This window comes from Eriocheir sinensis, unplaced genomic scaffold, assembly GCF_024679095.1.
Source record: "Eriocheir sinensis breed Jianghai 21 unplaced genomic scaffold, ASM2467909v1 Scaffold19, whole genome shotgun sequence".
In the NCBI taxonomy this organism is placed as follows: Eukaryota; Metazoa; Arthropoda; class Malacostraca; order Decapoda; family Varunidae; genus Eriocheir; species Eriocheir sinensis.
In genome coordinates this window covers 1462796-1489430 of record NW_026111294.1, presented here as the reverse complement: position 1 = coordinate 1489430, position 26635 = coordinate 1462796, and the positions used below count along the sequence as shown (strand labels likewise).

General features: G+C 46.6%; 1 protein-coding gene across 1 annotated transcript; it reads left to right on the top strand.

The window, feature by feature from the left end:
* Positions 1 to 16690: 16690 nt before the first annotated feature.
* On the top strand, positions 16691 to 17688 carry LOC126990686 (uncharacterized). The gene is made up of 2 exons (XM_050849370.1): positions 16691 to 16857; positions 16920 to 17688. Exons 1-2 carry the CDS (start codon positions 16691 to 16693, stop codon positions 17686 to 17688), a joined length of 936 nt encoding a protein of 311 aa, XP_050705327.1.
* The last annotated feature ends 8947 nt before the right edge of the window (positions 17689 to 26635 follow it).

The following is a 26635-nucleotide window of genomic DNA, read 5'->3' as shown; positions in this document are numbered from 1 at the left end:
ACCCACCACCACTTCTACTACTCCACCCACCACCATGACTACTACTCCACCCACCACCACTTCTACTACTCCACCCACCACCACGACTACTACTCCACCCACCACTTCTACTACTCCACCCACCACCACTTCTACTACTCCACCCACCACCACTTCTACTACTCCACCCACCACCACTTCTACTCCACCCACCACCACTTACTACTCCACCCACCACCACTTCTACTACTCCACCCACCACCACTTCTACTACTCCAACCACCACTTCTACTACTCCACCCACCACCACTTCTACTACTCCACCCACCACCACTACTACTACACCACCACTTCTACTACTCCACCCACCACCACTTCTACTCCACCCACCACCACTTCTACTACTCCACCCACCACTTCTACTACTCCACCCACCACCACTTACTACTCCACCCACCACCACTTACTACTCCACCCACCACCACTTCTACTACTCCACCCACCAACACTACTACTCCACCCACCACCACCTAGTACTCCACCCACCACCACTTCTACTCCACCCACCACCACTTCTTCTCCACCCACCACCACTTCTACTACTCCACCCACCACGACTTCTACTCCACCCACCACCACTTCTACTACTCCACCCACCACCACTTCTACTACTCCACCCACCACCACTTCTACTATTCCACCCACCACCAATTCTACTACTCCACCCACCACCAATTCTACTACTCCACCCACCACCACTTCTACTACTCCACCCACCACCACTACTACTACTCCACCCACCACCACAACACCTACACCAACCACCACCACTACTCCTAAACCAACCACCACTACTGCTACACCCACCACCACCACTACCACACCCACTACCACCTCCACTACTACAATACCAACTACCACTACTACTGCACCCACCACCACCACCACTACATCAACTGCAACTTTACCCCCTACAATAACAACTAGCACCACCACAACCTTAGCAACCCCCACCATCGACACCACCACAGACACGACCTCTCTTGACCCCGCCACGACTACAAGTGATGACTATTGGACGACTACAGAGGACGATGACTCAGTGGTGACCCTTCCTGACGGTGATAACAACAGCATCTTGGGCCTGTCCATGTTTGAGTTCATCGTCGTCCTTCTCTCCTCCTTCCTCCTCCTCCTCGTCCTCTTCACTTGCTTCCTCATGCTGATTTTCAAGAGGAAGAGGAGGATCTACGTCAGAGTGAGTTCTTCTGTACTTTGGTTCCTCTTGAAGACTTTGAGGTTCATGGCTTTTGGAGTGTAGCAAAATCCTTCGTAGCATTCATGAAGTCAGTCATTTTTTCATCAATTAGAAACTTTACTTACATTTCCATCAGTTTTCAAGAGGAAGATCTACGGCAGAGTTTGTTTTTACTTCACTTACTCCTAAAGACTTTGTGGTCCATGTTTTTTTGGAGTGTATATAAAGATTTTCCGTAATATTCACAGAAGCCAGTCAGTCAGTTCGTCAATAATAACAAACTTTCCCTTTTCAGTAGTCAGTGTTTCCGTAACGATATGATTTTGAGGTTCATGTTTTTTGAGTTGTCTAAAGATCTTCCGTACCATTCATGAAAGCCACCTAGTCATTTCATCAATAATAACAACCTTTTCTCTTCTTATCGTTATCACTATTCCGGTAGCGACAGGATTACTCTAGTGTTCTGAGCCTCAAAAGCCGCTGTTGTGAGAGTTGGTAATCCTCCTATGCCAACACTTCCTTTACGTGTGTTCAGAAAGCAATCACATCCCTTTTCTTTTCCCGTAGCGACATGGTTACTCTAGTGTCCTAAGCCTCAAAAAACGCTGTTGTGAGAGTTGGTAATCCTCCTATGCCAACACCTCCTTCACGTGTGTTCAGAAAGCAATCACATCCCTTTTCTATTGGCACCCAGTTTTTCCTCATTTCCAGGTTGTCACATAGAGTTGCCAGTCCTGCACCAACACTACTGGCACGTCTGTTCAGAAAGCAATCACAACCCTTTTTCTTTTGGCACCCAGTTTTTCCTCATTTCCAGGTTGTCCCATAGAGTTGCCAGTCCTGCACCAACACTACTGGCACGTCTGTTCATAAAGCAATCACAACCCTTTTCTTTCTCTAACCAGTTTTCCTCACTCCTCCAGGTTGTCCCTTACACACCACGCGCAGCTCCTATGAAATTCCCTCGCACACCTTTGCCTCAAGTAATACCCACGTCGGAGCTCATCCCGAGGCCAATACTACGGCATACCTCACTTAGCAACGACAGGAAGCCTCGGTCCGTCAGCTGGGAGTACGGTGGAGAGCCCGGGGGAGGGAGGTGGGACGCAGGCAACCACAACCCAACACCCCAACGGCACTACATCACTCTCGACGCCCAGCCCGTCCGCCACGACCCTGGGGATGTCTATAGCATCTCCCAAGGCTTCGACTCCTGGGGGAATGACATGCAGAGACCCCAGGAGCCTACCAATGCCCTCTGGCGAGACGCTCCCTGGGCAGATAATAACATATACGAGTGGCGCCGGTAATGTGATACTTAGGAAGGTTATATTCTTACACAATTCAATGCCCAAGTACATATATTTGATGAGGCTTTCGTAAGAGTTGTGGGAATTTCCATGGGTAGTTTTGTGACCCTGGTGGTAGTTCGACCATTCTTCTGTACCGTGAACCTAAAAAGACACCCATGAGAACCTGATTGATCTCCTCTTCGGCCTCTGGAAATAGGTGATGTAAGAGGAGAACGCGTCTGAGCATACCGTGGGCATTCCCATGGGTAGTTTTGTGACCCTGGTGGTAGTTTGACCCTTCTTTTGTACCGTGAACCTAAGAAGACACCCATGAGAACCTGATTGATCTCCTCTTCGGCCTCTGGAAATAGTTGATGTAAGAGGAGGAATCGTCTGAGCATACCGTGGGCATTTCCATGGGTAGTTTTGTGACCCTGGTGGTAGTTTGACCCTTCTTTTGTACCGTGAACCTAAAAAGACACCCATGAGAACCTGATTAATCTCCTTTTCGGCCTCTGGAAATAGGTGATGTGAGAGGAGGAATCGTCTGAGCATGCCGACCTTCTTATGCTGAACCTAAAGACTCCTATCACTTGCAGAAGACAAGAAAACAAGCCATGCATGTTCGAAGCCAGCAGAACGAGTAGCACGAATGACATATATACCACGCTGCCAAAAACAGGATGCATATGAAGTGAAAGAAACATGGACTTGAAGACAAAAGAAGCCAAGTTTAGTAAGGCTTCCATATTCCTCCTTTCCAACTAGAGGATTCACGGCAAACGCAAAAAAAAAAACGAAAAAAAAAACGTTTGAGGTTCCCGATTCTTTACGAGAGTGTTCATATTAAGTGGAAAACACGACTGCTTAAGAAAATGTCACCTAAATAGCTATTGCTACGTAAGATTGCCACCGATAAAAACAACCGTATGAGGAATTAGTCACCAAAACACACTTGTGACACCGTTGGAAAAATGTGTGAGAATAGAAACTAAAAAAACAACAACTTAAAACTCCTGAATCAGTCATTAACACGTAGGAATGACACTACCAACACGATATTCCTACTTTTCAACAAACAAGACAAAAACAGTGTACTTGGAAAATGTACTTGGTAAATGTCATGTCTTAGTTAAATGTCATGTACTTGGAAAATGCCACTTCAATATGAGTAGAATATCGTGAGTTTTAGAAGTAGTTAACCTTCCTGAAGAGACTGGTTACAAAGTCGTCATTTTGTGTTTGACGTGTAAACTCGAGGAAACGAGGAAAATGAATTAGTTTGAAGGTGGACTGCTGTGAATCCTTTTGAGGGAAGAAGACTGATGTGTGTCCTGAGAAACTTACATATCAAACATTGTATAGACTAAATAACTACCATGAGTAAAAATGCTAGAATAACAAACATATTTTTAGCATCATACATTTTCCCACACGTACAAGACAGGACATGAAACGGTACACTATTTTTTTTTTTTACAACAAAGGAGACAGCTCAAGGGCACAAAAAAGGAAATAATAATAAAAAAGCCCACTACTCGCTGCTCCTAACTATTTTTTTTTATTCAGAAACACATACTATTAAAGGATGCAAAGATTTATATGTATTAGAGCCATGCACAAACTGTAGAAATATTTAGGTTTACAAAATCATTCGGATCATTGTAATTTTTTTTAAAGAATATTCATTTATGCTATTAATGATGTGGTGTGTGTGTGTGTGTGTGTGTGTGTGTGTGTGTGTGTGTGTGTGTGTGTGTTTATTTATTCGCATTCAAGTATCTATGTTTAACAGAAGCTAAATAAAGTAGACAGCAAAAATACCTCAATATAATAAGCCGGTCAAATGAGTAGAAAGTCAGTTCAGCAAAACAACAACAACAACAACAACAACAACAACAACAAAAACGATTTTAAATACCACCACCACCACCACCAACAACAACAACAACAACAACAACAGCCGTAAGTCACCTTAAACACCATAGATTCCACATGCCTCTATAGTTAATACCAACATACCAGTGCCTTACGCAACAACAACAACAATAATAATAATAATAATAATAATAATAATAATAATAATAATAATAATATGGATAACAAAATGAAGAACAAGAACAAGAAGAACAAGAGCAAGAACAAGAAAAATAAGAAGACGAAGAAAAAGAAAAAAAAAAAAACTAACAATAACAGAAACAACAATAACCAACAGCAACAAAACAAATCATATCGAAAAACAAAAACAAAAAACACACACATAGAAAAACAATCCCCAGAACACGTCACAAACAGGAAACGAACAAAACAGAAGTGGGTGACATTCCAACTCCAATCCCTTATAAAACCCTTCCTTAATGATCGGCTGTCGAACACTAATAAATACAGATAAGATAAAGAAAAGGGCACGTGAGCCTTTCCCCCACGACCAGGTGTTGAGCTAATAAATCCTCAGGTAATTCAGATAACCCTTATCTTCGCTTACACCTGAGACGAACGCAAGAACTTAAGCACCTACGCATGTTATATTCTTACGTCAATGTGTGTTGTTTTGCTCTCTCTCTCTCTCTCTCTCTCTCTCTCTCTCTCTCTCTCTCTCTCTCTCTCTCTCTCTCTCTCTCTCTCTCTCTCTCTCTCTCTCCCAACGTTGTCCAGTGTCGCGGTATTTATACATCATTTTTGTTATTATCCTAAAAACGACACAATCTCAACACTATGACCATATTAGATTATCCAGCCATTTAATTAAATTAATTGAAAGGTATTAAGTAGCTGACATATGAGAGGAAGCGAGAAGTCTTGAGAGTGTGTGGCAGATATATGGGGCGGTGCTGACCCACATAGGCCTACACCCCACCGGCCAGTTTCAAATGGAAATACTACAGTACCTTTAGGATAAATTTACTGATAGATAGAAAGGTTTTAAGAAACGTGAGAAATACAGCGCGGTTTGGTGCAAGATGTTCCGGGCTCGAAGATAAATTGTACCAGACCTTTGGCCCGAAGAACCGCCGGTGACCGAGAGAGCCTGCCAGGGTTGAGGAAGCCTGGGGGAGGGGGGGGGTAGAATGGGAGGCCGACGATAGGGGAGTTACGGGGGGGAAAGGATGGGAGAACGAAGGATGAGGATGGGGAGGCCGACGATAGGGGAGTTACGTCGGGGGAAGGATGGGGAGAAAAAGATGAGGATAGGGAGGCCGACGATAGGGGAGTTTCGCCGGGGGGAATGATGGGGAGGGGGAAGGATGGGGAGGGGGAGGGGTGGATTCCTCAACAGGAACGAGCTCAGTAGAGGATATCGTGGTCATTATTGTAGATAGCCCTCGTCAGTGTCACAGATTCCGTCGACTGGAACGTGCTCAATACTGTAATCCAAGTCATCTGTATCCTTGGCCTCCTCGACGGGAACGAGTGACGTTTGAAGATTGGGCTCGTCATCTGCAGGACCGACTTCCTCAGATTCATGGGCTGCATGTCCTCCATTTTCAACGTTGGGGATGACCATCTCTTTAACAAGGTCGTTATTTTCTTCCATGAAGATGTCCAGCGCTTTCACAAGGTCGTCATTTTCTTCCATGAAGATGTCCAGCACTTTGATAAGGTCGTCATTTTCTTCACTGGAGAAGGCCAGCGCTTTGACAAAGTTGTCATTTTCTTCCTTGGAGAGGGCCACCGCTTTGACAAGGTCGTTAATTTCATCCATGGAAATGGCCAACGCTTTTACAAGCTCGTCATCTTCAGCCTTGGGGATGGCCAGCGCTTTTACAAGCTCGTCATCTTCAGCCTTGGGGATGTCCAGCGCTTTTACAAGCTCGTCATCTTCAGCCTTGCAGATATCCAGCGCTTTTACAAGTTCGTCATCTTCAGCCTTGCAGATATCCAGCGCTTTTACAAGTTCGTCATCTTCAGCCTTGCAGATATTCAGCGCTTTTACAAGTTCGTCATCTTCAGCCTTGCAGATATCCAGCGCTTTTACAAGTTCGTCATCTTCAGCCTTCCAGATATCCAGCGCTTTTACAAGCTCGTCATCTTCAGCCTTGCAGATATCCAGCGCTTTTACAAGCTCGTCATCATCAGCCTTGCAGATATCCAGCGCTTTTACAAGTTTGTCATCTTCAGCCTTGCAGATATCCAGCGCTTTTACAAGTTCGTCATCTTCAGCCTTGCAGATATCCAGCGCTTTTACAAGTTCGTCATCATCAGCCTTGGGGATGGCCAACGCTTTTACAAGCTCGTTATCTTCAGCCTTGCAGATATCATGCGCTTGTGCAAGTTCGTCATCTTCAGCCTTGCAGATATCCAGCGCTTTTACAAGGTCGTCATCATCAGCCTTGCAGATATCCAGCGCTTGTACAAGTTCGTTATCTTCAGCCTTGCAGATATCCAGCGCTTGTACAAGTTCGTCATCTTCAGCCTTGCAGATATCCAGCGCTTTTACAAGGTCGTCATCTTCAGCCTTGGGGATATCCAGCGCTTGTACAAGGTCGTCATCTTCAGCCTTGCAGATATCCAGCGCTTGTGCAAGCTCGTCATCTTCAGCCTTGCAGATATCCAGCGCTTGTGCAAGGTCGTCATCTTCAGCCTTGCAGATATCCAGCGCTTGTGCAAGCTCGTCATCTTCAGCCTTGCAGATATCCAGCGCTTGTGCAAGGTCGTCATCTTCAGCCTTGCAGATATCCAGCGCTTGTGCAAGCTCGTCATCTTCAGCCTTGCAGATATCCAGCGCTTGTACAAGGTCGTCATCTTCAGCCTTGCAGATATCCAGCGTTTGTACAAGGTCGTCATCTTCAGCCTTGCAGATATCCAGCGCTTGTGCAAGCTCGTCATCTTCAGCCTTGCAGATATCCAGCGCTTGTACAAGGTCGTCATCTTCAGCCTTGGGGATGGCCAACGCTTTAACAAATTCGTCATCTTCAGCCTTGCAGATGTCCAGCACTTTTACGAGTTCGTCATCATCAGCCCTGCAGATGTCCAGCGCTTGTACAAGGTCGTCATCTTCAGCCTTGGGGATTGCCAGCGCTTTTACAAGGTCGTCATCATCACCCTTGCAGATGGCCAGCGCTTTTACAAGGTCGTCATCTTCAGCCTTGAAGATGGCCAGCGCTTTTACAAGTTCGTCATTCTTTTCCATGAAGATGTTCAGCGTTTTGACAAGGTCGTTAATTTCATCCATGGAGATGGCCAACGCCTTAACAAAGTCGTCATTTTCTTTCTTGGACATGGCCAGCGCTTTGACAAGGTTGTTATTTTCTTCCATGAAGATGTCCAGCGCTTTTACAAGGTCGTTATTTTTATCCCTGGAAATGGCCAGCGCTTTGACTAAGTCGTCATTTTCTTCCTTGAACATGTCCAGCGCTTTTACAATGTCGTTATTTTCATCCTTGGAAATGTCCAGCGCTCTGACAAGATCGTTATTTTCAGCCTTGGATATGGCCAGCGCCTTGACAATGTCGATATTTTCATCCTTGGAAATGTCCAGCGCTCTGACAAGATCGTTATTTTCAGCCTTGGATATGGCCAGCGCCTTGACAATGTCGTTATTTTCATCCTTGGAAATGTCCAGCGCTCTGACAAGATCGTTATTTTCATCCTTGGATATGGCCAGCGCTGTGATAAGGTCGTTATTTTCATCCTTGGAAATGTCCAGCGCTCTGACAAGATCGTTATTTTCAGCCTTGGATATGGCCAGCGCCTTGTCAATTTCGTTATTTTCATCCTTGGAAATGTCCAGCGCTCTGACAATATCGGTATTTTCAGCCTTGGATATGGCCAGCGCTCTGACAAGATCGTTATTTTCATCCTTTGAAATGTCCAGCGCTCTGACACGATCTTTATTTTCATCCTTTGAAATGTCCAACGCTCTGACAAGATCGTTATTTTCAGCCTTGGAGATTTCCAGCGCTTTGATAAGGTCGATATTTTCATCCTTGGAAATGTCCAACGCTCTGACAAGATCGTTATTTTCAACCTTGGAGATTTCCAGCGCTTTGATAAGGTCGATACTTTCATCCTTGGAAATGTCCAGCGCTCTGACAAGATCGTTATTTTCAGCCTTGGAGATTTCCAGCGCTTTGATAAGGTCGATACTTTTATCCTTGGAAATGTCCAGCGCTCTGACAAGATCGTTATTTTCAGCCTTGGATATGGCCAGCGCTTTGATAAGGTCGTTATTTTCTTGCCGGGAGAAAGACACGACTTTTTGCTGCCTGTCAATTTCATTCCTAGCGTTAGACAGATCACTAAGCAGGCCGTGGTTTTCTTCCTGGAATAAGGACACGAATTTTCGGAGCCTGTGAATTATTTTTCCAGCGTTAGATAAGTCACTGAGCAGGACGCTATTTTCGCGTCGCGATAAGTGCAGGTCATTGATCAGGCCGCTGTTTTCTTCCTCCAGCGCTAATCTTTGCTGCTCTTTCTCTCTCCAAGCCGTTTCTTGAGCCAGCACCGCTCTGTGCAGGACGCTGGCTTCATCTATGGCCTGAAGTAGAAGGACGGACAAGAGGGCGTTTTGTCTTTTTAGGTCCTGCAACGCCAGCTGACTCCGCTCTTGTTCGGCCAGCAGATCAGCAATCACCCAGGCCTTGTGGGCCCCGAGCTGTCCCGCCGGGGGTCCTCCCTCCACAGGCCCGGCGGCGCGCAGCCCTTCGGCTGGCGGGGTTGTAGGGCCGAGCCCGGTGTACTCCAGAAGCAGATTTTTTTTTTTTTTTTTTTTTTACAGCAAAGGAGGCAGCTCAAGGGCACAAAAAAGTAAACATTAATAAAAAATAAAAAAAGCCCGCTACTCGCTGCTCCTAAAAAGAATCCAAAGAGGTGGCCGAAAGATAAGTCAGTTTCGGGAGGAGAGGTGTCCTGATACCCTCCTCTTGAAAGAGTTCAAGTCGTAGGTAGGAGGAAATACAGATGAAGGAAGATTGTTCCAGAGTTTACCAGCGTGAGGGATGAAAGAGTGAAGATGCTGGTTAACTCTTGCATAAGGGGTTTGGACAGTATAGGGATGAGCATGAGTAGAAAGTCGAGTGCGGGGCCGCGGGAGGGGGAGGCATGCAGTTAGCAAGTTCAGAAGAGCAGTCAGCGTGGAAATATCGATAGAAGATAGAAAGAGAGGCAACATTGCGGCGGAATTTAAGAGGTAGAAGACTATCAGTATGAGGAGGAGAGCTGATGAGACGAAGAGCCTTTGCCTCCACTCTGTCCAGAAGAGCTGTGTGAGTGGAGCCCCCCCACACATGAGATGCATACTCCATACGAGGGCGGACAAGGCCCCTGTATATGGACAGCAACTGTGCAGGGGAGAAGAACTGGCGGAGACGGTACAGAACGCCCAGCCTCGAGGAAGCTGATTTAGTAAGAGATGAGATATGAAGTTTCCAGTTGAGATTTTGAGTTAAGGATAGACCGAGGATGTTTAGTGTTGAGGAAGGTGATAGCTGGGTGTTGTCAAAGAATAGGGGATAGGTGTTTGGAAGATTGTGTCGAGTGGATAGGTGGAGAAACTGTGTTTTTGAGGCGCTGAAGGACACCAGGTTCTTCTTGCCCCAATCGGAAATAATAGTAAGGTCTGAGGCTAAGCGTTCTGCAGCCTCCAGCCTTGAGTCGTTAAGTTCCTGAAGGGTGGGTCTTCTATTAAAAGAAGTTGAATAATGCAGAGTGGAATCATCGGCGTAGGAATGGATAGGACAGTTCGTTTTGGAAAGAAGATCATCAATGAACAACAGAAAAAGAGTGGGAGATAGGGCAGAACCCTGTGGGACACCACTGTTAATAGAATTAGGGGAAGAACAGTGACCGTCTACCACGGCAGAAATAGAACGGTCAGAAAGGAAACTGGAGATAAAGGTACAGAGAGAAGGATAGAAACCGTAGGAGGGTAGTTTAGAAAGCAAAGATTTGTGCCAGACCCTATCAAAAGCTTTTGATATGTCCAGCGCAATAGCAAAAGTTTCACCGAAACGGCTAAGAGAGGATGACCAAGAGTCAGTTAAGAAGGCTAGGAGATCACCAGTAGAACGCCCCTTGCGGAACCCATACTGGCGATCAGATAGAAGGTCAGAAGTGGAAGGTGCTTTTGAATCTTACGGTTAAGGATTGATTCAAAAGCTTTAGATAGACAAGAAAGTAAAGCAATAGGACGGTAGTTTGAGGGATTGGAGCGGTCACCCTTCTTAGGTACAGGCTGTGTAAAGGCATACTTCCAGCAAGAAGGAAAGGTAGATGTTGACAGGCAGAGGCGAAAGAGTTTGACCAGGCAGGGTGACAGCACGGAGGCACAGTTTTTAAGGACAATAGAGGGCACTCCATCAGGTCCATAAGCCTTCTGAGGATTGAGGCCAGAGAGGGCATAGAAAACATCATTTTGAAGAATCTTTATAACAGGCATAAAGGAGTCAGAGGGGGGATGAGTAGGAGGAATATGCCCAGAATCGTCCAGAGTGGAGTTTTTAGAAAAAGTTTGAGAGAAGAGTTCAGCCTTAGAGATAGATGAGACGGCAGTGTTGCCGTCAGGACTGAGGAGTGGAGGGAAAGATGAAGAAGTGAAGTTGGAGGAGATGTTTTTGGCTAGATGCCAGAAGTCACGGGAAGAGTTAGAGAAAGCAAGGTTTTGACATTTTCTATTAATGAAAGAATTTTGGTTAGTCGGAGAATAGATTTGGCACGATTTCGGGCAGAAATGTAAAGTTCATAATTAGCATTAGTTTGAAGGCTCTGGTATCTTTTGTGAGCTACCTCTCTATCATTGACAGCACGAGAACAAGCGTGATTAAACCAAGGCTTTTTAGCGTGAGGAGTAGAGAAAGAACGAGGAATGTATGCCTCCATTCCAGAGACAATCACCTCTGTGATGCGCTGAGCACACACAGAGGGGTCTCTATCCTGGAAGCAATAATCATTCCACGGAAAATCGGAAAAGTACATCCTCAGGTCGTCCCACCGAGCTGAAGCATAATGCCAGAAGCATCGCCTCTTCGGTGGGTCCAGAGGATGTACAGGAGCGATAGGACAGGATGCAGAAATAAGATTGTGATCGGAGGAGCCCAACGGAGAGAACAGTTTGACAGAATAAGCAGAAGGGTTTGAGGTAAGGAAGAGGTCTAGAATGTTGGGCCGATCTCCAAGACGGTCAGGAATACGTGTAGGGTGCTGGACCAACTGCTCTAGGTCGTTGAGGATAGCAAAGTTGTAGGCTTGTTCACCAGGATGGTCAGTGAAAGAGGATGAAAGCCAAAGCTGGTGGTGAACATTGAAATCTCCTAGGATGGAGATTTCAGCGAAGGGAGAGTGGTCAAGATGTGCTCCACTTTAGAATTCAAATAGTCAAAGAATTTTACATAGTTGGTAGAGTTAGGTGAGAGATAAACAGCACAGATGTATTTAGTAATAGAATGACAGTGAAGTCTTAACCAGATGGTGGAAAATTCAGAAGAGTCAAGGTCGTGGGCACGAGAGCAAGTGATGTCGTTGCGCACGTAGGCGCAACATCCAGCTTTGGATTGAAATTTAGGATAGAGATAGTAGGAGGGAACATAGTAGAGATTGCTGTCAGTAGCCTCAGAAACCTGTGTTTGGTAAGGAAGAGAAGGTGAGGTTTAGAGGAGGAGAGATGATGTTCCACAGAATGAAAATTAGAGCGAAGACCGCGAATGTTGCAGAAATTGAGAAGAAAGAGGTTCGAGGAGTTATCAAGACACCTCTCGGGTCGGCAGCCAGAAGGGGAGTCCTCCCTGGGGGAATTTGTGGTCCCCCCCCCAGGCGGGGACTCCGAGGCATTGCTTAATTGAGCCATTTTGAATTTTGAATTTTGGAAAAAGGTGTATATGTTATGTGAATGTAGTGTGGTGTGGATAAAGAGAGGATCTGTCTTTAGAGAGCATGCTGAACTACTCTCCGGTGTTGGTGAGACAATAGGGAAACGGTTAGTGAGGACATGGGAAGGGTCTTTGGAGGGCTTCAGCTCCCTTCTCACCTCCCATATATACCTCACCGGGAGTGGCTTGCGCCCGTTCGGTAGGTGTCTTCCTACCTACTCCAGATTGGTGGCCAAGGCCCACCACACCAGTGCCAGAACAACGTCAATTCTCATCGTGGTGATGATAATTGAAATACGTCTGAATGTAAATAAGTGCAGAAGTGAGAGACAACGAGGGAAAGCGAAAGTGAGCTGAGAGCCGGACGGCAACGGCAGCAGGAAAAGAGGGCAGCAGAAGTGTGTCCCGCCTCTTCCTCCTCCTTGCCGTGTTACCCAACTTATTAAGGATGGCGAATGCATGACGAGAGAGAGAGTTAGTAATTCTGTTAGTCATTCATTCATTCATTCAGTCAGTCAGTAAGGCTTTTTCAGTCACCGCCGAGTGGCCTAAGACTACCCACATGCTGTCCAGAAGACCACCCATCAACCCGGACTCTAAAAGGAACCGTCCAGTGAATCAAGAATGAGCTCCGGGGAGCAGCAAGAGCCAAGCATAACTGGCGCCACTATAAAATTTCTTGCGCCATGACGGGCTTGGGCTATAGGCGGGGATGTAAAGAAAAAAAAAAAATCCTAATCAGTCAGTTCGTCAGCCAATCAGTCATTTGTCACTAATAATTTTCCTTTCCTTACCTTTCCAGTAACTTCCCTGAGCGTCGCCTCCCGACGGGCTTAACCTCCGCAGCACAGGTAATTAGCAAATTAACGCCGTAGATAACTTACTTAGATATTCAGCGGCCCCAGAAAAATGTGTGTGGTGAAGATTTTTTTATTTTAATGTACGGAAGTTGCGCGTTGCCCTCTCTCTTTCCCGTCCCCCTTTTTATTACACCACAATGGCCGTAGTGTGTAATGATGTGTTTAAGAGTACTGACAATTACCTGCGTTAAAATGATCAAAAGGGATGCAGGAAATGTTACAGTGCCCGAGGTGGTTAGGGAAAAGTCAAAGTGATCAAGGGAAGGTGAAAGCGGTCAAGTGACGGTCAAAGTGCTCGTGACGGTCAAATCGCTCGTGACGGTCAATGTGGTCAGAAATTTCAAAACGGTCAAAGGTCAAGCCAATCCACCGTCAGACCTCTTGACAGCACTCGCCGTTGTTCAGCATTCTGCCACCAAGGTATGAGAAATTTTCCAAGATCTCAATTTCGTCACCACACGCATGGACAGACTGTACCGTTTCATCCAGCAAGCCTCCAAACACCTGCCCCTTGGTAGTGGCTCAGAATATCTTGAGTCCCCTTTGCTTCGCCTCCTCGTTCAGTCCCGCGAGAGCCATCACCAGAACCTTCAGCGACTCCGCCCGGATTACTGCATCATCGCCAAATTAAGGTCAGTGGTCATGGTATTAAGTTCAAAATTAGTCATACGGAATCGTTTTTAGGAGTTAATATCGTCATGTCTGTTTCTCTTTTCGGTAGGGATGACTAGATATTTATATTTTTGGATGATTTTATTTACTAGATTAATTCATGAAAGGTTCGCTCCCATTACCTAACTATCACCCCTCATCTGCCTCCTTGCACATGGTGGGGAAGGAGGCAGAGATGAGGGTTGGGTTACCGAGGTTTATGGTAACATGTTTTTACGGTACTGTCAATGAGACCAGTTTTTAATGCTTTATGAAATGTTACACTGAATTGGTATCGTATAGTATCATAGATAACCATATTGCGTTATTATTGTAAGGGTTGAATCATGGCTATGGACGGTTATTTTCAGTATTTAGTGTTTAATGATAGCTATTTTTATGGAGTTTTTAGCATTTCGGTTCAGCATAACGAGATATATAGCTTGCGTTCATTGTCTTCTTCATTTAGTTACTATCTGTATGCTTGTCGACCCGCATTTACTGAAGACTTTCCATGCATAATTTGCCTTATTTTCAACCCCTTCATTATTATCCTCCTCCTCCTCCTCTATCTCATTCCCATTCATCCTCTATTAATCAATTTTTTTTCAATTTTATTACGTCTTCCTTCGTCACATTATCAACCCAATCTACTTATCCTCATGTACTACTGCTACTACTACTACTAATAATAATAATAATAATAATAATAATAATAATAATAATAATAATAACAATGATAATATTAATAATAATGATAATATAAGGATAACAAAATGAAGAACAAGAACAAGAACAACAAGAAAAGAAAGGACGAAGAAAAATAAAATATAACAGTAACAATAACAGAAACAACAATAACCAACAGCAACAAAACAAATCATATCGAAAAAAAAAACAAAAAAAAAACAATCCCCAGAACACGTCACAAACAGGGAACGAACAAAACAGAAGTGGGTGACATTCCAACCCCAATCCCTTATAAAACCCTTCCTTAATGAGCGGCTGTCGAACACTAATAAATACAGATAAGATAAAGAAAAGGGCACGTGAGCCTTTCCCCACGACCAGGTGTTGAGCTAATAAATCCTCAGGTAATTCAGGTAACCCTTATCTTCGCTTACACCTGAGACGAACGCAAGAACTTAAGCACCTACGCATGTTATATTCCTACGTCAATGTGTGTTGTTTTGCTCTCTCTCTCTCTCTCTCTCTCTCTCTCTCTCTCTCTCTCTCTCTCTCTCTCTCTCTCTCTCTCTCTCTCTCTCTCTCTCTCTCTCTCTAAATGACCCAAGAAAGTTTCAAGACGGAGAAGGACAAATGAGGAGCTTGTGCGAGTGAAAACAAGGACACAATAGCAATAAGACCGCAGGAAGTTCCATGAGAGATAGGAAAGGCGTGGGGAGCTTGGAGGAGACTGAAGAACAATTGCAAAAAGACCATTAAGGGAGTTTCATGAGAGTTTGGAAGGGCGTGGCGATCGAGCTTTATTGGAAACTGAATAACATGACCTAAGGGAGTATCAAGGAAGAGGTTGTACTTACCAAAGAGGGATGTTGGTGGAGGCTTTCCTGGGGCGATGCTGACCTTGTTCCTGTTCGTGGTTGTCAAGTGGAAGCTGAATTGACGTGTAATGAACCTGGAAGAAGAAGAAAAATAAGGTTAAATTGGGTTTAGAGTGATAGATTTTAGGGCGATTTCTAGGTTACGATATGACGTGACACTATAGGAAGATATTATAATTTGTTGGTGGTTTTATAAATAAAAAGAAAGGCAAAGAACGGAGAGAATTGCTTTTGTAATCTACGTACCAATGGAATAATCACACAGTGTTGGTAAAATGATACGAAAAAAAAGGAATAAGTAGGAAGATAAACAAATTGGATACAAATAAATAAACTAGTAAATAAATAAGAAGCAAATAAATAAGAATAATAAGAATAAATGTATAAGATGAAGCAAATAAAAGGAAAAATGAATGAATAAGTTACAAATCAGAAAATGAAAGGAAAACGGGTAGGCTATTAAGGCTGGTTTACACGGACGACAGTTTTGCCACGACATGCCACGACAAATGTCGTGACACAAGCTGGGCACGAGAAGGCCACGAGAAAAGTTGTCGCGCATCTATCGTGCCCTTGTCGTGCACACCCCGTGCAGGTCGCGACAATTGCTTTTACACACACGAAAACGGGCCACGACAAGGGGCACGAGGGGCGTTTCAGGTGGCACGAGGCTGCCACGACAAGCTATGTAGGTGCCACGACAGCCATTTTTTGTCGTGCCCCAATGTTTTTATATAGGGGCGACGTCTTCTGCATGTTGGGGGCGCCCTCCCCCGCAAACTGTGCCGGGCCTGGGCGACTGTCGTAGCCCATTGGGCACTCTTTCGTGCATACTCGTGACACCGGAAGCGCCAACCGCCGCAGGGCTATATATAAGTGACAAGACGAATTCAAAGTTTCACTTTCCATCCAGACGGCCTGCAACATGGACAGAGCTCTCGCCCTCGACATTAACAATCCTGAAGGTTTTTTGGCCCTAGCATGTTTGCTGGCGGCTTGCTACCTCTACCTGAACCCCCAGCGTAGGCGAGGGCCCAGAAGAATTGTTCAAGCACCCCCCCAACATGGAGGAACCCCACCTAGAATGAGAAGAAGAAGACGTGCCCTGTGGTGTCGTAGCTGGCTTCTTCGACGCCCTCTGTTCGGTCAGTACGAACACCTCCTACACGAACTACACAGAGAAGATCGAAGGGGCTACCGGAAGTTTGTTCGTTTCACGCCAGAGGTTTTTGGGGAAATGGTGGAGCGACTTACTCCTCTGGTTGGATGTCAAGACACCAACATGCGTCCTGCTCTTCCCGTGGGCCTCAAGCTGGGAGTGACACTACACTACCTCGCCACGGGAGATGACTACACAAGCCTCCACTACGACTTCAGGGTGTCTGTTCCATCGATCTCCAGATTTGTTCCCAAAGTCCTCAAGGCCATCATCCAAGTTTACAAGGACGAGTACCTGCACTGCCCTCGAACGCCTGAAGCCTGGAAGGAGGTGGCAGACGGATTCTCCGCAGGTGGAACTACCACAACTGCCTCGGCGCCCTGGACGGCAAACACGTACCCATCAGAAGACCACCCCACGCTGGCTCCAAGTTCTTCAATTATAAGAAGTTTCACAGCATCATCCTCTTGGCTTTGGCGGACTCTGGCTTGAGGTTCATCTACGTCGACGTCGGGGCTGAGGGGGGAGCTGGCGATGCAGGCACCTGGAACCGCTGCACCCTACAGCAGGCCATCGAATCAGGAGCGCTCAGCCTGCCAGACGACACTTGCCTGCCTCACGACGACACTCCCCTGCCCTACCACATCGTTGGTGATGATGCCTTCGCCCTGCAGCCGAGGTTGATGAAGCCCTACTCCAACAGAAGCCAGATCCCCCAGCAGAGACTGTTTTCATACCGTCTTTCAAGAGCTCGCCGGGTGGTGGAGAACGCCTTCGGGGTGATGCAGCGCAAGTTCAAGGTTTTCGGAGTCACCCAAGGGATTTTGCCTGCAACAGTGAGAGATGTCGTCACCACCTGCTGCATTCTCCACAACATGGTCGTCACACCCGCCATCCAACCTGCCGAGATAGACCACGAAGACGAGGACCACAACATTGTTCCTGGCAGCTGGAGAGAAGGCGAGACCCTGATGGCAGACCTCGCTCCAGCCAGAGGCAACAACCCCAGCAGGCGAGCAAAGGCCGTGAGGGACTACCTGGCGAACTACTACACTTCAGAAGTTGGAGCTGTGCCCTGGCAGGAACGGCTGGTCTACCCCCGAGGACGCCCCCTGTTATAGTAGGATATCAATGTATTATTATTATTTAATATCACCACGAATTAGGCATACAATTGTCAATGGAAAAACCCCACGACAGATAGATCACGCCACCTTATAGGAATGTCGTCCGTCAGTGTTTACCGTCTCAGTTTTGTACACCTCGCACTCCGATGGTGCGTGGAGGTCACCTTGACATACGTGACCAATTGTAACAATTATTTTCCAACCTGTAACTCGCCACTCCTTCACGAGAGTCCGACTGACACACAACGACAGTCGCTCTCGCTCCGTCGCTTCTTGTACATAAAGGCTACGAATATAATTCGCCTTAAGGAAGCTGAAGTCTTAATCAACACCCTTTAAACGCCCCCCGACAAGCCCGTTACATTTGGTTGGCAGCGGTCACCCCGCGCCTGTGCCTTCGCTACCTCGTTCTCCTCCAAGCCACGAGAACTCACCAACAAACTCCGGGGACAGGCGTACAAGGGAAGAAGGAGTCAACGCACCTGCCGTCCGCGGCACCGCACCTGCCGTCCGCGGCAACGCACAAGGCGCCCACCTACGTGCAACTCACAAGGCGCCAGCTACAAGCATCTCACAAGTCGCCACCTACGTGCAACTCACAAGGCGCCAGCTACAAGCATCTCACAAGTCGCCACCTACGTGCAACTCACAAGGCGCCAGCTACAAGCATCTCACAAGTCGCCACCTACGTGCAACTCACAAGGCGCCAGCTACAAGCCTCGAGCACACCAGCTATAAGCAACTCTCCGGGCGTCCAGCCTACAAGCCTCGAGCACACCAGCTACAAGCAACTCTACAGGCGTCCAGCCTACAAGCCTCGAGCACACCAGCTACAAGCCTACAGGCTCTACAGCCTACAAGCCTCGAGCACACCAGCTTCAAGCAACTCTACAGGCGTCAAGCCTACAAGCCCCGAGCACACCCACAGGCCTACGCAGCCGATAGCGAGGGCCACAATCTGACAGGTCGATATAACACTTGACCCACAACAAATTGCAACAAAAGGTTTCTCGGTGGTTTTCAGTTCCACTGTATATACTGATCAACAGAAAAAAAGTCTACCAAAATCTGACGCCCGGAAATGGGTTAAAACTGAGTCATTTCAAAGATGGCCGCCACCGAGCTTTGAAATCACGAAAACAGCTATAACGTCTTCAAAAATTGTCATAGAAACGGTTATATTCCATGGTTTTAAGGGACCAGCAAGCCATTGGTGTAAATGACATTCATATGTAACCAATATTTTACCTGCTAAAAAGGGAACAAAAACTCAGGAAGAAAAATCAATAGGATTTCCATTTTAACCAAAATGACTGAACAGCTGGTGCCAATGAAACATTTTCTTGTGAACATTGCATAATGACAGTTCAGGTTACATATTTATTCCTCATCACTGTCTTCTAGTTCCTGAAAGACTTGATTTAGTGGATTGTCACAACACGAAACCTGGCATGATCCACATGCAGGCGTACACGGAAGCCCATTTTTTCTGCAGCTGCAACGAGGTGTGCCACAAGCTGTGGTGCAATTGCAGTGTATCACCTTCAGAAGAGTGTTTGGTGCAGCATTCATGTCAGTCATGATAGGTACAAATCGATTGTCCACAAGTCCCCAGCCCCAGTCCAGAGGATCGAGGTTACCCTCCATCCCCATCCAAACCATGACCTGGTAATACACTCGCAGACAATGAAACTTGGTGGCAGATTCCGTTGGGGGAAGACGTTCAGGTGTAATGAAAGACTTAGCAGCAGCGACCTTCTTGCTGAATATCTTGTAACGCATGTCTGCCAGAGAACTTGTGCTTTCCCCACCAAATATAACAGCCATCGCTTGGCTGCCAAGTTTCTTTATTTTAGTTGGGCTCACGCCCCTTGAAGTGAATGTATCTGCACACAACTGGAGGACTTGATCATCTTTCACGAGTTTCTGAAACACTGATTTCTTTCCAATGCCGTACACACGAGAAGTTGAGTCACATCCTGTGAAGGCGTGCAGGAATAAGAGCTGGGTGCATAACTTATTTCCAAGAAGATGTTTCATCCGATTGATGTCATATACTTTCATACTGCTTCTTGATTGGTTGTCTGATCTAAAATATAGCGGCTTTCCATCTGGTATACAGTAATGGAGCAATAGCACCAACAAATCTGTGTCCTCTCCGATTAGTGTGGTGGAATATAGGATTGTGCTGTTTACGGCTGTCTTGGCAATGTCCACATCAGCGTCCCGCTCTGCTTGAATAACTGTACAGCCCACTTTCCTCAGTTCATCACCTATTAAGGTGATCAGCTGTTGTTGTTACTACTGACAGATAAGAATTCATCTCCCTTTCCATCAAATTTAGTATCTCCGGTTAGGTTTACAGTTGGATAGCTGTTGACATGTCTTCGTCTCTGTTGAGTGTTATCCTTTATCGAGGGACCTGCACCATACCCATCAAACACAACAGTTGCTGTTCCATAGTGTTTTGTTGTGAAGTCTGCATATGCTTTGGCTATTTTGCCATATGTATTTCCCTTCCTCCACTTGAGCTTGTGCAGAAAGGATCCACCATCAAGCACGTACCTTTCAGTCTTGAGGTGGGCTGAAGTTGAGGTGTCAGGTGCTCCTTCACTTGCCCGTGTCTTGGTACAGTGGTCGTTGATGGCTTGAGCGAGCTGAGGCTTGTCAGCCTTCCTCAAAATCTTGTTGTCCTCAAAGAGGGATGGCGGTATGGACTGAGCTCAAAACTCATCACGTCCTCAAGTGACAAATCTCCTGTCTGGGATGCTACAAGGAACCGCTGGAACAGCACACTGGGGTCGATGGTTCTGTGAGGAGCAGCCTGGAGAGCTGTAGAACTTCCCAGGGTCTTTGCTTTCTCTGTCCTTTTGATGGAAAAGGAAAACACAGGTTGTCCAATCATTCTCTTGATAATTTTGTTCCCAATAGCTTCATACTCATGCACGTTGACGTCTTCGTTTGCCACGATACCATTTATGATGTTTCTTAATGTAGGGTCAGAGGAGAATGGAGAAAATGCAGTCAACTTTGTGCTTAACTTTGAAAGGTCGGATGCGTCTCTTTCAATTCTGGCACCAGTTGCTTCTATGTGCTGTTCGCTTGTTGCGTATGTGACATCATTGAAGTCCTGCATGGCGACGTTGACCTCAGATGTTATGGGGGCAGACATTGTCCACAATGCTCGCTGTTCCTCTGTCATCTTGCTGCCATGAGTCAAGCCCCCGGTGCCTTTTAGTGATCTCATGAGCGTTTGTTCGATGACTAGATCACAGCTAAGGCCTGCCCAAAATTGGTTTGTTCGCCGGATCACATGAAAACCATTTTGAAACTTTTCATATACTTCTGGGTGTTTGTTCTCCAGTTCATTCATTTCTTGTACGTAGAGATAAGCGGACTTCAGGTAGTTGTAATGTCCAGCTGCTGCAAATATTGGCAAGGCATCAGCAACAGCTTGTAAGTGAGCCTTCCAAGACCCAGTGCGATCTGCCTTGATCATTGCCTGAGCAGTATGGAGCATCTTCTGATAACCCAGCCAAAGCTTACTCGTTTTAGAGTTTGCAACAAGTTCCGATTTCTTCTTTTCAAGTTCATCAGTGATCTTTACAACTGAAGCTGATTCTTCAAGACTGTCAAGAGAGATGTCACCCGTTAGCAAGGACACCAGTGGATAGCTGACCCCTTAAAACCAATGACTGGAACCAACAATGGTGTTTCTATGTCAATAATTGAAGAAGTTATAGCTCCTTTCGTGATTTCGATGCTCGGCGGCGGCCATCTTGAAATTGACTCGGTTTTAACCCATTTCCGGATGTCAGATTTTGGTAGACTTTCTTTCTGTTGATCAGTATATCCTGTGGGATTGAAAACCACTGAGAAACCTTTTGTTGCAATTTGTTGTGGGTTGGGTGACTGTTTCTCATAAATTGACCCGTCCCCGCGGCCATCTCCCGGTGCCTGGAAGCTGTTCCCACTACCGTTTCTTGCAAGGCGTCTTCTCAAGAGGTTCCACACCCAAGTCGTCTTCTCTGCCACAGCCGCCCATCTCTTACTATAACAAGGACGACGCGGCCATCATACGTCTGGCGGCAGTGTACCGGCTCCCAACCGCGGCCGCTCAACTTGCTGGGTCAGCAGTTTTTCAACCGCCATTGCGAGTCCTCCGATGTCAGCCCATCCCTCACCTCTCACCGCCGCTGTGGCCGCGGCCGAGGTTTCCTGACGCGCCTACAACGACTGCACGTCCCCCAGGGCATCACAAGCCGTCGCCCTCTCCACTACATCAGCTGATTAATCTTGGTATTTGTGGATATTCCATTCTTGTCCCAATTTGCCGACTCGGCTCATTTTCATTATTATCCGTGCAGAGGCACGATTTTTTTTTATTTCTGTGTTCCTAACACTGTTCTTCAGTCATAATTGTGAGAGTAACGTTCATTCCTATACGATATTGATTCTTTCTTATAGTTTGCTAGCGAGTCTATTGAGTATAGTGTGAGTTCCCTTATCAAAGTTAATCTTCATCAGTGTGCCCTGCCTCCGTTTTCTTTTCACCGCTCGAGAGAAAACGTGAGCTTCAATGGTATACTCACTTAACATACCACTTTGTTTATATAGTTATTCTTTCATTATACCCATTTCATTAGGGCATTCCATTATAACCTTAACTTCTATTACGTCTATACAGGCACCTTGCTAGCCATTCTTTCTTGCCTTTTTAGGGTTTTCAATGCAAACTATTCATTCCTACACGTTCCGTTTATTGGTTCATATTTACAGCTATCAACATATGCTCCTCTTTTGTGAATGGTTTACACCATAGTATGAACAAAGACACTCTCGCTAAACTCGGCGACACCTTTAAACAGTTGGCTCTTCCTTCAAGTGAGGAGGAATTGGAGCAAGGTGCAAACACCGGTGATTTAAATGTGGTGAATTTGCGATCGGGGGCTACGTACTCTTCCCTCCCAAGGGATAGCGCCCCTTCACCTTCAGAATCGTCTGAATACTTAACCCCCACTCGGCCGATCACAATGCCTGTCGATCCACCTCCCCCTCCTCCTGGGGCCCCACACCACTTCCCACCGCCCCCGATTCCGGTCCTTCCAACTCACGCCAGGATTCGACACTTCTCCAGGAGGCGAGACCGATTTTTCGGCGCGACAGTTTTTAGATTTGTGTGAATCTGCCATCGTAAATTCCTCCATTACGGAAGATCATGATAAAATCGCTTTCATTCGGTCACGGTTACTTCCAGGCTCTCGGGCACTGAATTTGATGCAGTCCTCAGCGTTCGCTTCGGGGGACATTGGTGTAAACTATGAGGTTTTAAAGGAATTTCATTAAAATCTTCGGGGCGGAGTAAACCAAGCATCGTTAGACAGATGGCACACACGGTTGAGTCCTCCAAAAATTCCTCAACAAAGCCGATTTGGGACGCCATGATTGAGGCAAATCAGCTGGCGGTTGACTGTGTCAAGAGCCTGGAAGACGCGCTCTGGCTTCCAGGGGGCTGTATGCAAAAGCACCAGGTGAAGACAGCTTTCGAGTTGTTTTTTTACTTATTTCATATTTCAGAGAAGAACCGCCGTTCTGCCCTCCCTTTGGCCTTCAAACCGAGCGGGAAGTTGGTTGACTTCGTCTCAGAGTTAGAGGTCAAGGTTCAGGAACACCCTCACCATCAACCCCTCGCAACGGCTGCAGCATTGCAAGCACAAAGTAAGGCATCTCTCACCTGTAGTTTTTGCAAACAATCAGGACATTCTGAACATTCTTGTTTCGCGAAACGTAGGGAATCAACACATTCGAGACGGGGCTCAGATAGGAGGTCAGGAGGTTACAGGGGCGGGCATCATTCATCACACAGGAACCCTAGGCCAAACCATCAGCGGAAGGCTGCCTTTTGCCATATCCACGGGAATTGTTTTCATGATTCAGACAGTTGTTCTGCAATACAAAAGGCCAAGGAGGAACAGAAGTACAAGTCCTCAGCGGACAGTAAGCCACACTCCTCTTCTCAGAATAAAAAGACATGACTTCGTGACAGCCCCGAGGCGTACATCCAAGTGTCCCTTAAGGAAAATACTTATTGGGAGCAACTTGACTCCGTCATTGCCGCCTTGGGACGGACAAGCATAATTGCCCTCCCTTGCAAGGTGGGCAACACTTCACTCACCTTAGCGGTTGACACAGGTGCCACAGTCAATGTCATATCCGACTCCGCTTACAGGTCACTGACACGACAAGCGAGTGGGGAAAATTGGCCGCTCCAAGAGAACGACCTGAATGTGATAGGCGTGACGGGCACCACTTTGGGAATCCTTGGGCGAGTACCACTAACAGTCAGCTTACATGAAAAAGTATGTCCCTTTCGAGATTTCTTTTATGTCTCTAGCAGGTTTGCTTTACCTGTGGATGGGATCTTAGGATTGAACGCCATGAAAGACCTGCACATCGCCATAAACCCTGTAAGCAACGCGATCGTGTATCAAGGCCGACGCATACAGTGGATGGTCAATCCATCGCCTCTGTCAACTGTAATCTCACCCTCAGAGGTGGAAAATGACCAACCCACCACAGACTCAGGGGCTGCCACCGCCCAAGTGTCCCCTCTTACGGTCAAACCACACGAAACCATTGCAGACTTGTGGCGGACAGTAACGGCAGTCGTAGAAGGTCCTCATATAGTTCCGGATCGTGCTGCAAACTTGTTAAAATCCGTTTGCCTAACGCCCTCCGGCGGGCAGTGATGTGTATCGACGGAGTTCTCACGTACACCGCGTGACGGTGGAGGTAACTCTTGCAACAGTCAAGTAGGGAGGTTTTGCAGAGGCATTGGTAATAAACACGTCTGGATCCCCTGTATCCTTAAAACACGGTGTTCGATTATGCCAGTGTCTAGTGTATGGGAGAAATGTCGCCCCGGAACCAGCTGAATACCCTTCAGCCCAAGTTTCCGGCATATCCTCGGCGTGTCAGGCTTCTCCCGAACAAGACACAGCTCATTTAGAGGCGTTCCTAAAAGTTGCACACTATTCCGAAATTAAGCCAACCTTAGTCCAGCTTCTGGAGCATTATCGGGGGGCGCTTGCTCTACCAGGCGAGCCGCTTGGAGTTACGCAGTGTGCTGAACACCACATTAAGTTAAAACCCACTACAAATCCTGTATATATCAATGCGTACAAGCTCCCCCACAGTCAGAGGGAGGTGGTGCAACAACTTATCTCTGAAATGTTAGAACAAGGTGTCATCAAAGAATCGAATTCCCCGTGGAATTCGCCCTTGTTCCTGGTTCCAAAGAAAGACGGCTCTTATCGTCCTGTGATTGATTTCCGGCGTGTGAACACCGCGACCGTGGATGATCATTTTCCGCTTCCCGTTCTTAGAGATCTTCTGATGTGTCTCGGTAGAGGAAATAAAGTCTTTACGAGTCTTGATCTGGTCAGTGGCTACTGGCAACTGCCCATGGCCCCCGAGTCACGTGAAATAACGGCTTTCAGCACGCCTCATGGCCACTATGAGTGGACGAGGATGCCGTTCGGGCTCAAAGGAGCTCCCTTGACCTTCCAAAGGACAATGAACAGTATTTTTGGTGACTTGCTGGGCAACTCTGTCTATGTGTATTTAGACGACATCATCATAGCAAGTAAAGACGTGCATGCACACATGGAAACACTAAAAGCAGTCCTACACAGACTTCAAGAGGTCGGATTAAAGCTCAAAATCACCAAATGTGAATTTTTAAAGCCTCGGATCAAGTTCTTGGGGCATGTCGTGGACGAATTCGGCATCCATACAGTGGACGACAAAATAAAGGCTATTGCCGAGTTCCCTCAGCCAACGTCTGCGGACAAGGTACGGTCTTTCTTGGGTGTCGCAGGTTATTACAGGCCTTTCATTAAGGACTTCGCAGCTCGCGCGAGTCCCCTAACCCATCTTTTAAAGAAAGACGTGCCATTTCAGTGGCTCCCAGCTCAACAAATGAGTTTTGAGGATTTAAAGAAAGCGCTTACACAGGCTCCGGTCCTTGTCTTTCCGGATTTCAAGGACCCCTTTCAGCTTTGTACCGACGCTTCGGCTAGTGGAGTAGGAGCCGCGCTGATGCAAACAGATATGTCCGGCAAAAAGCATGTGATAGCGTTCGCCAGTCGAGTACTTACAGCTCCGGAAAAGAACTATTCTGTTACCCACCTAGAGGCTCTTGCCATTGTGTGGGCTCTGAAGCATTTTCGTGACATTGTGATGGGGTACAAAATTGTGGTGTTTACGGACCACGCTGCCATAACTGATCTTTTCAAGGGAAAAAACCTACACGGTCGTCTGGCAAGATGGTTCTTAACGATCCAAGCATACAATCCGGAGATAAAATACATCACCGGGAAAACAAATGTGGTCGCAGATGCCTTATCTCGGAATGTTCCGATAGGCGCGATTACCACCCCAGAGGTCATCCACAACTTCACTTCACCTGAGCTACACACTGCTCAGCGTGACCACCCTGTGTGGAAGAGGTTAATTTACGCCCTCGAGTCGGGAGACGAATCAAACCTTCCTGAATTGCCAGTTCCCTTTTCACAATTCTTCCTATCAGAGGACAACCTCCTTTGTAGGTCATGGCCAACCAAACCGGTACCTATAGACCAACTGGTCATCCCAGACATATACGTCCCCGTGACGCTTAAGCTGGTCCATAACACACCCATTGCGGGTCACCCAGGAAGAGACAAGACGCTATCTGTCACCAGACGAAAATTCTACTGGCCCACATTACGGGTTGATGTAGAAAACATGTCGCACATTGCGTCGTTTGTGCTAAGCACAAGGGGTCCGTCAAAGGGCCAGCACCTATGTTACAATACCCAGTACCAGAGGCGCCATGGGATGTTGTTAATATAGACTTACTACAGCTCCCCAGAGCCAACATGGCTCGCGCTACTTATTG